The sequence below is a fragment of the Tetrao urogallus genome (assembly GCF_951394365.1).
Source record: "Tetrao urogallus genome assembly, chromosome: 8".
NCBI classification, from domain to species: Eukaryota; Metazoa; Chordata; class Aves; order Galliformes; family Phasianidae; genus Tetrao; species Tetrao urogallus.
The window spans coordinates 6,145,152-6,164,141 of NC_136821.1; the positions used below are offsets into that span (position 1 = coordinate 6,145,152).

At 37.1% G+C, this 18,990-nt stretch overlaps 1 protein-coding gene across 1 annotated transcript in view; it reads left to right on the forward strand.

The window, feature by feature from the left end:
• The window catches only part of DARS1 (aspartyl-tRNA synthetase 1), a gene marked incomplete at both ends in the record, with an annotated part of 36,479 nt that overhangs the window by 2,300 nt on the left and 15,189 nt on the right, over positions 1–18,990 (forward strand). Inside the window, 5 exons of the mRNA XM_079539422.1 lie at positions 3,721–3,813; positions 8,791–8,893; positions 16,094–16,196; positions 17,387–17,467; positions 17,919–17,978. Coding sequence (XP_079395548.1) covers positions 3,721–3,813; positions 8,791–8,893; positions 16,094–16,196; positions 17,387–17,467; positions 17,919–17,978 — 440 coding nt within the window. The remainder of the gene's footprint in view (positions 1–3,720; positions 3,814–8,790; positions 8,894–16,093; positions 16,197–17,386; positions 17,468–17,918; positions 17,979–18,990) is intronic.

The following is an 18,990-nucleotide window of genomic DNA, read 5'->3' on the forward strand; positions in this document are numbered from 1 at the left end:
TAGGGAAGAGAAGCCACAAAAGCGATCATAGGTTGAAAATGACTAAAGAGAAACATGCAATATTGTAGCAGAGCAAGAAAATCATTACAGACTGCATTAACAGCCGTTATTGAATAAAATATGTGTTAGTTGTCAAAGAAATGTAACTAAAATTGAAATTCTGACAGTGTTAGCCAGTTTAATTGCTGGCTTCTATCGTCTTCAGGTACTCGATTTCAACGTGTTTAATTGCTAATAGTGAGTTGTTCAGCCAGTTGGGCAAAGTGAAGAAATTCACTGGGGTCTGGAGTGCAGGAAGAAGCAGGAATACAGCTGTCCATACTGAGTGTGGAAAGATAGCACTTCAGCCACAGCGCCAAAGGTGTGATGACAAGGAAGAGTTAACTTCTCAAAGTTAGCATCTTACCAGTTCAACTGCACTGCTGACTGCAAGCTGAAGTCCTGTTGGATCTCTTCACCCTGCACTCTTTTCCAATGGCATTTGGCTCACTAGAGTTTCTGTGAGCTTTGTCCCAGGTGCCAGTTGCACACGCTGTATCAGTAACTCTGCGTGAGCCCCAAGCTGGACAACTCACATGAAGAATCAAATTCCCCTTTCTTGGAGGAAGTCTTCCTTTGTCAACTGTGTCATGTTCAAAGGAGACATTCAAAAATACTCCACAGAAAAAAAATATTGAGAAAGCAAATGATAAAAGCTATGGGAAGTAATATGAAAAGGGCAGAGTGCTGCAATTAGGTTTGTTGTCCCCTCAATCCTCATTTAATAAAACAATTCTCAGCCAATGCATGGACAAGATTGATTAGGCTTTCCATTGGGCATAAGATAAAAGCTGCATTCCATTTCTTTGGAAGCTGGTTACACTGAACGCCAAGTAAGGTAATGATAAAAACCAAAACGCCAGGAATACAAATCAGCCCAGTGCCTTCCTCAGGGTTGATGTTCTTAAAGATTCAGGAGCTCCTGGCAAGGAGAGTTCTCACCAAAGGACTCATGGGAGAGTGTACTCATCAATCACTTTCTGTGATTGAGTTTATGAGTTTCTGAGTTTATTGTCATTTCACTGCACTCATGAGTTCTTGTTTCTCTCCAGGCAAAATAAAGCTTTTTTCAGTTACAGAAGTTTTGCATAGATGATCCACCCTGCACTGCTGATCTCACACACATCTGTGCCTTTGTTCTTGGCCCACTTCTGTCTTCTAATGCTGGCTGCTCCACCCATCTGGTGTTCTTACTTCTCATTACATCATGTTTTTACAGTCCTTCCTGCTTTCTATAATTGCTAGTAAAACTCCCTTTGCTTTTCCCTTTTGTCCATTCAGTCCCATTGGTTTCATCTCTCCTCTTTTAAAGCTGCTTTCATTTTAATCTGCTGTTGACTTTTAGGGTTCTTAATTAAACTTATCTTTCAGTTCTTTTATTCAAAATTACCCAATAACGTAATGATGCTGGATTGCAGAAATACTGATCATACCTTTCAAAATTCTGTGATGTAACTCAGATGAACTTAGAAAAAAGGCTGGTAAGGCAGGCAGAGAATGTATGTGTGTGTAAACGTACAGCCCATACAAGTTTGTGGATTTTTATTTTCCCATTAAAATGTTAGAGCTCTGAAAAAAATCTGTCAGGTGATAAACATGATTTAAAATGGCAGCGAAGGTGATATGGCATGAATATTGAATAGAGGCTGGACATGTTTGGTTTGATCTTTAATACCTGTGTGTTCCCACATCTTCATTTCAACTGAAGCACAGTTTTAAAATATTTTTACAGTATTTAATTATCTGTAAATGTTTATGTGGAAAGAAGGGGTGAGAAGACAGAAAATGTAAATATGTCTTGGATTTGTGAAAGAACAAGTAGGCAATATAATGAGTATGGTGGGAGAACCTTAAAGGTGAGAACAGGAGGCTTCATTTTTATCAAGGAAAAGAAGAACAGAAACTGAAGGGAGTTTCCTGTGCAATGAGTTGTATGTGAGAGTATGGAGGGAAGGTAGAAGCTACAGTATGTTGGCTGGACAAGACAAAATGAGGTACAAACAATTGTGTACACTAAAAAATGTAGACCTTACTACGATCCAGCAGCATCTTAGAAGTAAGAGGAAAGAAGAGATTTGGGACTGATAGGGTATTTTTTTTCTGTAGGGAAGTAAGGTGATGGAAAAGTTGCTTTGCCTGTTACTGAGGAAAAAAAAATCATTTTGTTATGTCTCTTTTTGCATATTGTTTTGTTAGCCTTTTTATGAAAGGTGAAATTGTTTTCAATTTATATCATACAAAAATTTTTGAACGAAAATTGTCTTATTAGTCTTGATGACCAGTATGTATCCAAAAAATATTTAATATTTATAATGCAGATGGTTTCTGAAACACTTGGGAATAGCACCTCATTCTGTATTTATTCTTCTGCATGGAAAATGTTTCAAGTTTCTTGTAATGCAGTTTTAAGTTGACTGAGCTAATTTCAACTGTCCACATATTGAACTCTTGGAAGTACTAAAACTGTATTGTCTTTAGCATGAGGTAAAAAGAAAAAAAAGCATTTAAACACCATTGCCCCCCTTGGTATTTGCAGAGTTCAGAATACTAGTCCTGTGCACAATAATAGGATTGCAGGGCAAGCTGTGACTGGTATGCAGGGACAGAAGGAGGGAGTTCAGAACAGCAGATGGTAAGCTGGGGTAGGCAAACTTGGGAGAAGTTCAGTTGGGAAGAAGTGTCTTAGTAAATTTAGTGTTATTTAGCAACAATGGAGATGTCTGGGATGTAAGATAAATTGCTTGTGTTGTGTGTTTCTCTTGAAAAAGTTAAAAACATTGCTTATTGCACCAAGAAGTCTGTATATGAGTTGTAAATGAAAAAGTGCAGCTAGAACTGTTGAGGTTCTACAGTGTGCTGTAAATATATTTGCTGATTTGTAGATACTACAACAAATACATTTTTTTAGTCTCAGTGTTTTGGCCAAAATATAGGGAAATAGCCAATTAAATAAGTATGTTTCAAGGACTAATGGCATGTAGCCAGTGTGTTGTCAGTTCATACTGGTTGTGTATAATCTATAAAGTCTTGATTTATTTACAAAATGAAATTTTCAGTGATTTTTTTTTTCCCCTTTATTATCCAAATCCTTCTTCCTACACATGCATGCAATGTTCTTTACATTTGGGAAGTGCACTAACTTGGGTTTTTTATTTATTTTAAATTAGAATTTTACAGTGATCTTCTCCCCACTTACATGTATACAGAGAATAGTCTCCTCTGAGGCATTGCTTGGCTGCATTCAACATGCCAACTTTCACGTTGCACAGTGGAGCAAGGCAGAAATCCCTTAGCTAGCAGAATTCCAGACCTGCAAGACCAGCTAATGCAGTGCAGCACAGTGAAGCCCTATCAGAAGTAGTGCAGTTGTGCTGGGTTTTACCACCCATGAACAATTATAAGTCTTGCTTTTGGTTTAGTGCTGTTTGACCTGCTGTGTAAGTTGAACAGTAAGCGTGAGCCAATTTAAAACTACTTGATCAAGTACAACTTGCTGAGAGAGGAGACAGAATCTGTGTTTTCAGAAAAAATTGTTATTATGCTGTAGATACACAAAATAATAATGTGAATTTAACATAAATTTTAATGGTGATAGAAGATGAATCTGGAATTTAAAGTGAAAAATATTTTCCTTAACCTGTCCCCCATGGTTTTGTAATGGTTTTTTTTTCTGTTATGCAGATCGTGTTTTAGTTCGAATAAAAGACCTGACAGAGGAGAAGGCTGATGAGGTGGTTTGGGTTCGTGGCAGAGTTCATACAAGCAGAGCTAAAGGTGAGAGGCTTCCAGGAATCGGGTGTGTATTTTCTCATTTTGTTAGTGTAACCTGAACATCTAATTAAGCTTCATGATATTTCAGTGAAATGAAGCAAAGCAATTACTATCTGCTAATTATATCTTGCATACAGGAAAACTTTGCCACGTGGTTACTCAGTGTTTGCTTCAACCAGTTATTTTCTCTGCTTTCCACCCACTTTTCCTAAACAGGGAAGAGGAAATATTGTTTTCAGCTGAATGGGAGATGGGATATTACTATCCCACTGTAGCAGAAATGATTTTTTTTTTAATCACATTACAAAAGAGGATGTGGACAACTGTAGGTAACAGTAACTTACAATGCTTATATAGAATTTTTCTGCCTTGGATGTTAAAGTTGCAAGATAAGTGATTTTAAGCCTCAGTGGGGATAGAAAATTATAGTTACCAATTTTCAGACAGCCATATTTATTCTGGTGTGTACGAACAGTTTTGCTATATGTTTTCTAATCCACATTAAAATTTCAGAATTTTTACTTTGTTGCCATTATCTGATTGTTTCAGCTTGGTCTTGTAATTAAGAACCATGATCTTTCTTAAGTAAGAGAAAGGGAGCATCCTCTTGTAGGTTCTAAATAGCATGAGCTGTCGTATTCGGCTCTCTGACAGCCATGTTTCTTCACGGAATCAGGAGTTCCCTCTGGAGATCAGGTTGCCATATGCAAACTTAAACAGGCTTTGGCCTTTTCAGTTGATACGAGGCACTGACAACTGTTGTGCTGGCTTCAGTTACATTTGGCAGCTCAATAGGGGGATATAAATACTCTGTCTTCCCAAGAGTTGAAAGAAGAGAGCATAAGAAAATTGTCATTACAGATGAAATGTAACAGTAGGCTTAGAACTGGAAATAATGTGAATTAGAGACACAGATATACCAGATTCATTTCTCTTTTTAAAACGTCTTTTTCTTTTTGATTATATATAGGGAGAAATAAATTCCCTTAAATTACTGTCTGTACAGCTGTCAATTAAAATAAGGAGCTGTGTATAAATAGATGTTTTAATTTGTATTATGATCTTTAAATTTAGAGGCCTATGTGATTGCCTCAGTAGTTCTGCAGTGTGGTTTTACATGGAAGTGATTTGTTGCTGTGTACAGAGATGATACAAAGCCAAAAGCTGTGGAAGCCTTAGTCATTGCTTATATTCCACAGCTTGGAATTATTCGGACAGGAGACAAAAACTAATTTAAATGTTACTACTGCTACATAACTGAGCATTCTCGTGGCTTTTTCATTTGCTGTAGGATGAGAAGTTCTGTAGGATGAGAAGTATTGACAAAACGTAGTGTATTAGAGACAGATGTCTTTATGTGGACTACTAGAACAAAATGGAAGGTTCAGTGGTTATTTATTACTTTCTCTACTTTATATGAGATGCCTTGCATGATATGTGCCTTTACTTTAGTTGGATTAACATGCAGCATGACAACATTCAACTTTGAAAGAAGCTGTTCCTTTTCATCCTTCACTTTTGACCTCAGGATAGACTTAGTGTTTTTTATGAAATTATGATGCCTGTTTTCAAAACTTTTAAAACAACCTGAAGAATAGAAGCAAAGGAATTGATTCTGAGTATCAAATGTTCTCAATTTATTGATTGTTCTTGTTCTTCCTTCTTGGTCTGACAAGACAGAACAATTCTGACATCCAGGGAATGCTGTTGGGGAATACTGTATGCTTGTTTACTTTGGTTTGGGGGGGAAGAATCTTAGAACAAAAGCAAATGTTTAAGCATGAGATGTAATGTTAGCCTTTCCCACACACTGCGTGGCACTATTCCTACTGCTGTGGAGAGGAAAATCTTGCAGGAAACAGGAAAATCTAGCACAAAAATAGCTTTATTTTTTCTTAGAAGATTGATTTTTGACTTCTAAATAACCAGCGTATGCTTTATTTAACCCTGCCTGGTTCTAACCAATAAACAACAACAAAAAAGAATGTGAACAACTTTAGGAGCCAGCTGTCTCGTATAGCAAGCCACTCATGAGGCCAGATGAAAGTTAACTGAAGGATGTGTAAAGAATGGGGTGTTGGAAATTTCAGTGAGTTGTACAAGAAATAAAGTGCTTGGGGCCCTGTTTTTTTTTTGTGGTAGTTGAAATGTTATTTCTGGCCTTATTTTAAAGCCAGCCTAAGCTACTGATCATGTTTATCGTTGAGTAGCAGTTGGGAAGTCAGTCTGCATTCTGCCAGGCAGCCGGGACTTCTGTGATATGTCAGACCAGAGTATGGTTTTGTTTTATGGATGCAAAGCTTTTATAAAACAGTATGTTGAAAAGAAGACTGCCACAAAGCGCAGAAGGACTGCGTTTTTTTTCTTTGCTGGCAGATGTCTGTAACTAGCAACGTATTCCTTTTGTATGATAAACGCTTTTTTTTTTTTTGCAGCTTATGCAAATTCCTTCCTGCATCCTTTTCTCTCAAGGTCTTGTGTCATTTGGTACTTCCAAGAAGGGAAATCTATTCCTGTTTGGTTTTCTGTGAATACTTGATGGGATTCTGTGTGAAGTATTCTCTTATTTGTTGTTCTGTGACTAAAAGTTCTTAACTAAATGTCCTTTTGAAACTTTTCATCTTTTTAGACTGTCTCATATAGAAGACAGCATTGGTTTATGTTATAGAAGCCTTGAATAGGTTACTCTTGTTAACTATGAGCAATTACACGATAGTTGGTCTTAATGCTTTTCACTGAAATGCCCCATAAGGATTTTTAAACACATAGAGATCCCCAAATCTTTTTTTTTTTTTTTTTTCTCTCACTCTGATGCTTTTCCAGATCAAGAGGCGGGGAAGAAAGGAAGCATGTAATGATGGACTAGATTTGGTTATGGCTCATCTTTTTGATGCCTTATCTTGCACATAATAGGCTCTTTTGAGAGAAGTTCTGTTCCCTCCCACAATTTTCACAACTGTGATATTATAATTATTTCCATCAGTGAGGTTTGTTTGATCACTTAACTTCTGTGTGATTAGAAATTATTCTACAAAACATCCTCTTTTCTCATAGAAACGACTACCATTACTCATGAGTCCTTCTGTGATGGAAATATTGATGAGATTTCTAGTGGTTGGGGTTAAGTGCAATGGCCAGACTTGCTTCTGATTTGTATGATAGCAAGTTCCTTCATTTATTTTACTAACTTCTCCACTAATATTTATTAATTGAGCTACATTATAGTAGTCTTCAGCTATGTATTTTTGTTTGAATGCCTAATATTGCACTTGGAATTTCTGACATGTTTGGTCAAATTCTTTATGTTGCAAGAAGAGAGAAGTACTAATGTTCAAGGAAATAACTTACAGATTTGTGCTTGGTATAGTAAGAAATAAAGAGATATTAAATGTGACATACATCTAGCCTACCCCAAACTTAGCATATTCTGTCTTCTGGAAAAGTTGTGTATTTCATACATTAGTTTGTTGACTTTCTGTATAAATGTGAAGCATAGACATGTATAGCACTTAAAGGATCTGTTTAATTTCTGAAGCCTGTAGTTTTCTACTTTAAAGCTATGATTTAATGTTTGCCAGTAGGAAATATGTAAATTCATCTCACGTTAGCTTTGTTACTTACGTGTCGCAGGCTCTGGAATATGAAAGTGGTTGTAGTCTGTTTTCTAAAAATATGGCATTAGTTTCATTGCATTTCTGAAATCACAATTGTAGAACAAAGTAAGATAATTAGAGTAATTATGTTAATTTTTAGTATTATCTATAACAGTTCTACGTGTTTGCTTTTATTTCTGACAGATTGTATGTCAAATGATATGTTTATCTTTGGTACCGTTGATGTGCAACTATGTGTCAGGAATTGTTATCTACATGTTTACAAACAGCAATCGCAGTTGGTTTTTTTGTATCAGTGTTCACATTGGCTGCTGGTTGTTTGTAATGTTTTGTAACATTAAGTCAACAGTGAATGGGCAGTAGCTGCCTATGAGGGACGCTGGCTTCTTCCTGCTTGCACCATTTTAATGAAAATGTTATAACTTTATGATCAGAAGTTTGCATTGAAATGGTATCGATGCGTTCTGTCTCATGATGGTATGACAGTGACTATTTGTTCATCCTCTCTCTGAGGAAGAAGCGTTTAAAATGACCGTATTTCCTTAGATGTGAGTTAAGCAATGAATGTGTATTAGAGTTGTGAGCAGAAATAGGAAGTAATTGTAACTGTCACTTAAACAGATTAGAAGGAGCTTTGTTGACTTGGAAATGCCAATTTTAAAAGTCAACAAAGTGCATTATATTCTCTGTAAATCACTATTAATTTCCATTAACTTCCTTTTCCCTAAGCTGTTCATGAATAAATTGCTCTTAGAGAAATTTTTGCTTGGGTCTTTTAGATTCTTGTCATTTATAACATTCAATACTCCTTTTGTTCCCCTTCATTCTGAATGTGCAGAGTATTATAGAACGACCATTGTTGGTACAGTCCCTGTGGTGCAAAATCAAGCCTATTTCTCTCAGCAGCTTTGTCAAATGAACTCTATAGTTTTAATTTTAGAAGTGCCAAAGTACATTTAACAAGAGGAGAAAAAACTTATTTGAAAACAGTCAAAACTCAACACAGTGAGCAGTGCAACAAGTTGAAGTATGATTTTCTTCCGACAGTTGAAGAACAATAGATATTTTAATAGTTACAAATTCTAATTTCTGTCTAGGTATTACTTATCTTGGAAGACTTCTCATTTTTAGAAAATGTTCGTTCACAGGTTTCTAGGTGCACAGCAAACTTAGTAGTATTTATCCCAAGGTTTGGTGTGTGTGTGTGTACATGCAGAGCTGAGTGTAAGTATAGCTAGAGTGGGTGGGAAGAGAGAGAGAAACTCATTAAAAGCTCAGCTTAATTGCAGAATTACATTTTCTTCATTTATAAAGACCTCGAGTAACTTGTCCTTAATACACCTGTGTTGTTTTCTTTTGTATTCAGGGAAGCAGTGTTTCTTAGTCCTGCGTCAGCAGCAGTTTAATATCCAGGCTCTTGTGGCTGTGGGACAGCATGCAAGCAAGCAGATGGTAAAGTTTGCTGCCAAGTAAGTAAGCAATTATATCCTGTTGTCAGAGTAAACAATGGTGGGAACCAGGACTCCCAAGGGTTGGGACCATTTTCACACATTAACATCAATGCTTCGTTTGTTTTAAAATGTAGTTATTTAAATTGTCAGTTCAGTATTGCATTGAATACATTACACTGACAAAAGATAAAATAGAGAACAGGCTTGAAATTCATTCTGAACTGCTGAAGCAGCATTCTCTCGCCACAGACAACCTCCATTTACTTTCAGGCTGGCTAACAAAAAGTCTGGCAAACTGAGCTTGGTGGGACACTTCATTTTGTGTGATGTTTATGTGTGTCTGCACACGTTTAGGGTTTTTCTTCTACAAGACTGACAGACTGCTAATATGTTCTGTAGCTGGTACAGATGCAAGGAAGCTCTATTGCAAGTGGCTGAGTTGGAGAAATGAGTTGTTTCTGTGCACTGAATTAATCTTGTTTACATGCCTTCTTTTGGCAGTAGAAAGTTGGTAGGGGTTAAGATACTTTAAAAAATACTTTGATTTATGACAACATTTAGACTTACCAATTAAAAAGGTATTTGCAACAATTTAAATTGATTTAATTGGTTTGTTATATTCTTAAAGGTAAAAAAAATTACCTCCCACTGCTTTTTACATCAAGATTGTGCTTTCAGGTCGTCCAGTACTAAGTATGTTTGTGTGATGAAGAGGCTTTTATAATAGAACTTCATAGTCATGTGTAACTACTTGTTCACAAATAGAAATGTGGATCAATTCAGTGCAATAGTATGTTTAACATGTGGCACTTGAGTTGCTTCTGTGTAGTCCTTGGCACTACTCTCGTGCCTGGGAAGGGAGCCTTTGCTAATTAGCTGCAGAAGTGCTACAGCCTTCAATATGTCAGGGAGGGATTCATTATAGTACAGACTTCCAGTAGCCAAGTTAAGAAGGTTAGGATAATGCTTCTGCTGATAAGGTTCAAGGCAACAGGAGTACAGAACCAGCAGTGTTCATTACTTGCTGGTGCTTAGTGTTGGCAGTGCAAGTGTGAAGCATGCTGTTTACAGGTGTTTATGAGCCAAAATGAAGTGTTCTGTTTCTTTGTAAAACAGTTTGTTCTCTCCAGCACTTAGAATCTTTGAAAAGAATTGAGTATGTAGTTTCTCCTCTCCCCATTTCCTCTCCCTGTATGTAACCTACTATCGATCTGCATGCACTCTTCTACAAACTGCATTACAGTGCAGTGAAACAAGTCTTACACTTGTGATGCTTGCTCTCCTATTCTCCAGTTTTCTTAAGCATCTCTGTTTTTCATTTTTCTTCATGTTTCTTTGCTGAATTTCCTATGTTTCTGTTTCATGATCAGCAGAGATCTGTCGTAGTAGCTTGCAAGAGGGAAAGTCCGTCCTTACTCTTTTCTTTGAACTGATTCTTCCACTTGTAAGTCTTCTGTGATCTTTTTGTTTGTTTTACTTCTCTCTCTTTCTCCTTTTTTTATTTTTTATTTTTACTAGATTATTATTCTGACAGGTTAAGTGATTTAAACTACACCATGGAGGTCCACAGCTAGCAAGAGGTGATATCTGCAAAGACGAGAGGGCAAAGCTAATAAAATACCTTCTGGCGCTGTGAGCTGTTACATCAGATGGAGCCTTACCCTTAATTTCTTTCCAATTCTCTGTCATTTCCTACTTGTCTTGATGTGACAGACCAAACTTCCTCTGACTAGCCAGATTCATGTCTGTATAGTGTTTGGAATTTTGTGGCAGGATTTGATGTACAAATCCTGATATTGCGGACTGTGATTTATGGCATGCATGCTTTGCTCGTTGTTTGTGCTTCTGAATTGCTTAGATGTTGACAGTAGTGTGCTTTAAACTTTCTGCTCTGCAGCCTTCCTGGGTTTTGTTTTGAGGGTTACTTTTTTTTAAAACACTATTAGTGCAGTCATTCCTTCCCACCAACAAACCTGCTTTATTAATATCCTTCCGCGCTCTCACTTTTTCCAGTGCTTTATCTTTTTGTCAGTTCTCTCTGATGCCATCATTGCAGCTGCATTTTGTCCTTCAGAGGCTGCTCTTCCCTGACTTCCAAGTGCACTTGTGGTTAGCACGTCAGTGCCACCTGAAGCACAGTGACAGTGTGTGCTGTGCCTTTAGTTGCCTTCCTGCTCGTTTTTTCACGTGCTGTGGAACGATGCTGTTATTATTAGCGGATGAAGCTGATCTTCGGCATCTAAAAATAACTGTATTGTTTCTCTGCCTCATCTCCTCTTGTTTCCTACACATTACGTGAGGAAATAAACATTTATCAAAGAAAATATTCAACTTTAATACCTTACATTTCATTCGGTTATGGGAACTAAACTTTTTCACTGGCATAAGATGAACTTTGTTTCGTGTGGTGCTTTCTCATATTTGGATAGTGGTTATGGAACTTTCTTTAAAGCAGCTGGTGAACTTCTGCATTGTGAATTTTAAGGAAAAATTAAGGTAGTATAAAAGCTGATTAAATGATGAACATCCTTTGTACAAATTTTCATAAATAATAAACCAGTTCCTCTTTTAGATACTGGCACCTGGAAACGGAGCTTTCACAACCTTCTGTGGTCTAGCAACAACATTGCATACTCAACTGCAATATTCATATACTGATTTATCTCCATTATCTGAAGAATGTGAGTTCTTTCAGTGAAAGATGCTTCACACTGGTTTACCACTGTTTTAAAGAGATTTCTGTGAGTTTGACGACAAAGAGTTTCTAGCTGAACTTTAGTTGAGATCTTCTGTATGTTCAAGATTAGTATTCAGAAATACAAGAAGTTAGCAACTTGGGGTCATGATAGATAACCAACTTAACAGGAGTTCATGCAGTTCTCTATTCCGCTCTGTTATTAGGTTCTGAAAATGGAATAAAATGCCATTAATATAATACATGCCAGTGATTAGATTATTCCTGGAATATCTTGTCCTCTGTGTCTGAATACATGTCAAATCAGAGAAGGCTGATGATGAAGTAGCATGCTGAAATAATTTGTGGTCAGGTAAATCTGCCTTCCTGTGAGGCTAAAGACATCTGTCTGTTCTATCCAAGACAAATCAGTACTGTAAATCTCAGCCTGATAGTACCTGTGTGTAATTTCAACTGTTTTAAAAGTGAGCTCTTTCTTTTCTAAAAGTAAATTGTATTGCATCCATTTTTCTCTTGCATTCACATAGACTACTATTGGTTATTATTTTATAACAATTATTTATTCTTTTAGACATAGTATAGTATTAATATTGTGATTTGTGCAGTCTGCTTACATCAAACAGTCTTGGAGAAAAAGGCAAGGAAGTAAATATCTGGAGACGCTTTCACAAATTAAATCATTTTCTACTTAACGGAAATAAATAGAGAGGCTTCTTCCAATTCTTCAGACTTTCGATCAGGCAAATATTGGGATTCTTTTAGAGAGGCCCACAAAGGGTTCAGCTTGCAGCAGGAAGGTGTTGTCATACAAACCGCAGTGATGCAACCCTGTGGTTGGAAGAGTCTTGGCTAATAGTCGTGCATAGATGTGAGGGATGTAACGCCTCTAGTGAATCTGTTCATATTTATGGTCTTGAATTTTTTATTTTTCATTTTAATGAACATTATAATATAAAGGAACGTTTTCTTATGCGGTGTTTAGCTTTGGACATTATGAATCTGTTACTAAAATAACTCCTTTAAGGATCAAACATACATTTCCAACTTGCTTTCAAGTCTTTTGTAGTATTAATTGGAGATGGAAGTGATGGTTGCTTTGACATGCTTTTCTGCTATTTGTTCACTTTTTGTTTTTTGTTTTCTTCTTTGTTACCATGGGGAGAATTAGTTTAAAAAAAAAAAATAAAATTGTGCTGCTACTGTTAGGAATGCTTCGAACATTATGCTGTAGTTACCACTATTTAATTAAAGCATCTTCTTTCTTGTTCTAATTTGAGCTGAAATTACCATTTAAGTTATGTTCCTAGAGTTACCTGTTGGGATCAAAGCAGCGTTTTCACTTTTACATTGTTCATTTGATGAATGATGATTAGGGATTTCAGACTCTTCCAACATTAGGTCTTGCTGAGCTCAGTTCAAACAGAAATCAAAATACAAGCTTTTGTTTGCATAGGAGTGATGCAGGTAAACTTGATTAGATGTGCAGTCCAAGTGAGGAAAAGCATGTTTTCTGTTGATCAGATGAAAGTTTAGAGTAGATTATGAGTGTTTGTCAACACAAAGATGTTCATAGACAGAAGAAAACTTGGTAGTGCTACATGTGGCCAGGCAGTTCTATGCAAATTTGGATAAAGGTATCTGTATAGGTAGGAACTGAGCTGAAATATGTGAAATTATATTAAAAAAATACTAACTGATGTTAGAATTTTTGAAGGGTGTTCTAGACAAAGAAATATACTGTTTCAGTTGCCAGAGAGAGGAGGGAAAAAAGGCATATTTAATCACAGTTGCAAAGTTTTTAAGTTTTAGGCAAGTTTGCAAAGCAGTGTTTGCAGCTACAGGGATGTAGAAGTTTCTTCCTGTATCTTTGATCTGATGCAGTTTTGCATATCTTGAATTCTGTGTGTACTCTGATCATAGACCTGTAGTGACTTCACTAACACAGGTTCTCAGCCATGGCATCAGTGGTCTGAGTCATACAGCACATTTACATTTAGCTGTTCTTTTATTATTTGCAATGTGTAGAACCTGCTTCAATATGTTTACAACACTTCTGTATTTGCAGTTATTAGCATGAGGGCTTTATTCAGCAGAAACAGAACTTTGTTTCAACCAACACGCTGCTGTTGGTGAAAAAAGAAGTGAGGGAAGTGGAGAACTGTTTGAGGGGAAAGCGTGTCAGCACAGATGTAAAACTTGGCTTGTTTTAAATATTGATTTATTTGAGGAGCAGAGCGAATTTGTAGTTAGACCTGATAGTGTTTTAGCATGATGTGTTCTGTGCCTTAATCTTTTTAAGCGGTTTTAAACAGAATCATTTGTGAGGGAGTGCACTCAGCCACCATTTCTCCATGTCTTTCTCGATTTTGTTGTCTCTTGTTTAATGAGATGAATGAATTCTCATCCCCCACTATATGACTTCTGACTTAAAGCCTACTATTGGCTTTTTGTTCATTATACAAGTTTGAGCAAGTGCAGCTCATTTAAAAAAACATACTTTCAGAAGTTTTATACATTATGAAGTTATTTCGTAGCTAAGCATATAGAGCACTTTGGTATGTATATCTTTCAGAGCAGCTGACAACCTCTGTCACCTGAAAGTATTGCTATCAAACAAACAGTCTAATAATTAAAATGCTGAAATTTGGCATTTTTTTTCAGTTACTTGTGATTCATTTCTAGTGAGTCTTTGAAGTTTTGAGAATTCTGTTGTTTGAATTTGCAACTGTTACTTAAACTTCATCAGATTTTTAAAAAAATTGTTAACTTTTATTCAAAAATTCCATTGAATGACTTAAATTTAAACTTAACTTTATGAAATAAAGCAGTTCTAGGTCAAGCCAAAAATCTGTTTAGCGTCTCTTATGGCTGCTACGGATGGTGGTGCTGAGCCCTGGAACAGGCTGCCCAGAGAGGCTGCGTGTGCCCATTCTCTGAAGGTGTTCAAGGCCAGATTGGATAGAGCCCTGGGCAGCCTGAGCTGCTGGGGGCAGCCAGCCCACAGCAGTGGGTTGGAACTGGATGATCTTTAAGATCAGTTCCAGCCCAAGCCATTCTATGATGCATCAGGCGTAATAGAACACAGAATAAGCTAGTAGTCATACTGTGCAGCACTTAGTGTTCATATCTCAGTTTCTTCTGGGTCATACCACAAAGGCTTGTTGGAGATGAAAGCCAAGTTTCTCTCAACAGCTGAGAAGATAGACTTCATTGTTTAACTGGGTAAAAAAAAAAAAAAAAAAGAAGAAAAGTGAGAGAGAAACTAGTTCCAAACATAGATATTTCTAAAAAGAAGGCTTTCAATCCTAATGAGTTTCTTGTGGTTTTAGTGTAGCTGTACAAAAAGGCCGTCAGTTTAGAATATCTAGATTTTACTCACAGCTCTTAGAGTGAGTCTGGGAAGTGCTAGATAAACTAATGGAGATGTAAGTGATTTGGATTATACTTACCACCAGCAGAAGCTTGCAGCTACTTGCAACTCTGCCTTTCTCTGCTTTCACTGGGGATTAGTGCTCATGAATTCTGTGCATTAAAACATTTATCCTGCTGCCTTCTAATTTGGCTTTTGGAAAAAGCTTAGGGTTTGCTTGCCTCTTACTGTTTGTGGTTGCATTATGGGCCTCCTGTTCTGCTTTTGAAGGACTTACGTGGTCAAGTGATGTACATAAAGTGCTTTCCAGTCATCTCAAGGATGCCTGAGAAGTGAAAGATAAAGTTAATTGTAACTTACTTTTCATAAAGAGCAAAGAAGTGTTTTCTGTTATTTTGCCTTTTGTAAGCAGGCTGACAAAGAGACAGAGTGAAATTGTATCTCCGGTAGAGACACAATTACATGAAGTACAGGATTTAAAACCAGTGATTTTCTACAGTACCTAAATGAAAGTTGCTCATATGATTTATTTTTCATCTATCACTCTCAAGACTTTTGTTACTGTTTGCTTATAACACACATACCTTCTATCATACTGTTGGAAGATTTTAAAGATGTTATATAGGGATTTAATAGAGTCTTAATGACTGTTAGTGGAGAGCAGTTAAGATGTTTTAAAGAACTGACTTAGAAGCATCTTGCATATTTCAGTAACAAGTCATGTAGTTTAAACAAACTCAATCAGTTTTTTTTTGCCCTTTAGATCTGGGACTTCCTTTCAATTTGTTGTTCTGCTGTTCAAGACGCATCTTTCAGATAATTGTGTCAGCTGACACATGCAAGAGTGATTGTGGCCTAGAAAAAGAACTATGCAACTTGTCAGTTTATGTATACACACACAGTGAGCAATTACTAAGCTTAATTATAATTCTTTCCCTCATAAGTCTTCCGTCCCAGTCTGAATTTATTGTGGCTGGTGATGTTTTAGTGACATCCTTTATTCATTCATTGATTATGTATAATAAATATCTAAATTCTTAATTCTGTTTTGTTGTTCCAGCAGTCCATGCAGTACATATACGTGCTAGTGCTAAGTACTGAATCTGGTGCAGTATGCAATGAAATTTAGTAAGGCTACTATCTTTATTGACAGCATCAACAAAGAGAGCATTGTGGATGTAGAAGGCGTTGTGAGGAAAGCACATCAGAAAATCGGAGGTTGTACTCAGCAAGATGTTGAGCTGCATGTTCAAAGGGTAATTTTTTAAGCAAACTGAACACTGTCTGGGGTTATCTATCTATTTAGCCTGTCTGTCTTTCTGCATATATAAACTTTGTAGTCCAGTACCAGAGAAATAAACTCCTTTAAACTACACATTTCTATTTATCATACTAAACATGAGATGTTCCTGTTTCTAAAGTATTTGATTTTTAGTATTTCCTGATTTTAGCTGTCACTTAAAATATACTAACAAGTTAATTAATCTCACTGGATCAATTTGGCTAGGAATGCTTGTAATTCTTAAGTGCAGCAGGTACTGTAATAAGAAGTCAGCCACTTCTTAGGTGCAATGAGAAAAGTTTCTTCTTGTTTTGGGAAGTTACTGTCTTCCCATTAGTGAAATGGAATGGAATGTATTCCCAGCAGAGGTAAAGTACTGACTTGCCAATACGGAAGCTCTTGAAATCTAAAGTTTCCATAGCTTGTGTTGCAGGGCTGGAGGAAGTGCAGCTTTATAATTTGGTTAACAGAATATGTATTTAAACCTTTGTTTGCTTCTAAAGCCATTACACAGACTTTGAACAATTCTGCGGAAACACAGTCGCCTCAGCAGTAAAGTGGCTATTATAGTTGTAGGAAGGTAAATCTTAGCTAACAGCACTGTGAAAATGTGCAGATTTTGAAGAAATATATGTGCAAATTGTCAAATGCTTGATTTTTAAAAGAACATGAAATGAGCTGTAGCTGTGACAAGGCCTTAGAGCTGGGTGTCTTGCATTCTCAGTGTGTTTTATCTGCCTCATAAATTCTTAGTCTGAAATAGCTACTTCAAATTCAATCAGATGGTAAGTAAAACAGTACTTGAACAACAAAAAGACTGAGATTCACTTGCTGCAATCAGAACCTAAAACGGTGAAGTCTAGTGGTTTCAGACCTGCATTCATGCCGGTGGGCTTGTCCCTCAGGCAGCCTGTACTTGTTCCACTTGATACTTTTCTGCTTCCAAGGGGAAAAAAAAATCTTTGAAAAAGGAAGTCAGATTTAAGCGTTTCCAATATTATCATGAGACTGCACCCAAGTAAGTTGACTTTTAGAAGAAAATCAGTTTTCCAGCTAACAGCCTATGCAAACACTGTTTCATGTTTATGCCAGAAATATCCTATTGTAAATCACACCTTCTTTTGAGCTGAGTATCATGCTATTTTTGTTCTGTCTCGCTTTCAGATCTATGTGATCAGTTTAGCTGAACCCCGACTCCCTTTACAGCTGGATGATGCTGTTCGGCCAGAAGTGGAAGGCGAGGAGGTGAAAACTTTGCATATCAAATACGTTTTATTATATCTGTAATTGAAGAAAAGTACGAAAGCCTGGCAGCTTCCATCATACAGCGGCTTTGTTTTTTTGTTATGTTCAGCTTTCATTATTGTTTCGTTATTAGCTTCCATTGTGTTTATTTCCATTATGTTTCTCCAGAGCTGTATTAGAAATTTCTACAGATCTGATTTCTGCTGAACTGCAGCGTTAGGTCAGAACCAGCGGGCTTTTGGTCTGATGTGTTGTAGGCCTTCATAGCTGATTCCGGCCTGTGACTGTGGAGAAGTCATTGCTTAAGACTTGCTGTTGTATGTTCTTCAGACCGATCTAGAAAATCTGAAGTTAGAAGTATCCCTTGACCTTTATCCAAAGGATGTTTTTCTCCAATATTTTCCTTTTAAGTGTGTATATATTCATTATGTATTTTTGCACAACTGTTTAGGATGGAAGAGCTACTGTAAACCAAGATACAAGACTGGACAACAGAGTGATTGATCTGAGGGTAAGGAATGAGATTTGTTGTCTGTTTACTTCCAAGTGTTCAGTTGTTCACTGTCATAATCCGTGGAACAGTAAAAGCCTTGAATTTGGTGGAAGTGTTTTGCTGGCCAAAGCTAAACAACATTTTTCAATGTGTGAGTGCATCAGAGCACACATATTAGTAGATGAAGTGGATGTTTAGGATTTGGCATATGGCCATGTACAGCGTTTTTTTATTTCCAAAAGTGAAAGGTGACTGAATAAGGATAACATATAGGCAGTATTTCTTCTCAAATATAGTATTTCATATCCAAGAACAAGAACAAGACAAGGATCTCTTGGAAAGAGTCCAGCGGAGGGCCACGAAGATGGTGAAGGGCCTGGAGCATCTCTCCTATGAGGAAAGGCTGAGTGAACTGGGTCTGTTCAGCCTTGGGAAGAGAAGACTGAGAGGGGACCTGATCCAGGTCTATAAATATCTAAGGTGTGGGGGGCAGAATGGCGAGGCCAGACTGTTTTCAGTGGTGAGTGGAGACAGGACAAGGGGAAACGGCTGGAAACTGCAGCATAGGAAGTTCCGCACAAACATGCGCAAGAACTTCTTTACAGTGAGGTGACGGAGCACTGGAACAGGCTGCCCAGGGAGGTGGTGGAGTCTCCTTCTCTGGAGATGTTCAAGACCTGCCTGGATGCCTACCTGTGCGACCTGGTGTAGGGAACCTGCTTTGGCAGGGGGGTTGGTCTCGATGATCTCTGGAGGTCCCTTCCAACCCCTACAATTCTGTGATTCTGTGATATCCAGAGAGTGTTGTAAGAGTTCAGCTTAGATCCGTAAGATGGAAGTTTTGAATTTAACAGTGAATATGTAGTCAGCTATCTTTAATCTTTTGGACATAATTTTCTGTGGTCTTTTCCCTTACTTGACTCTCCACAATAATGTTTTAACTAAATGAAGAGTATATTTAGCTCTTTTTTTGGTGTATTTAGTCCTGCCTTTGAAGTAATGATAATGATAGTTTCACAGTAACCAAGCT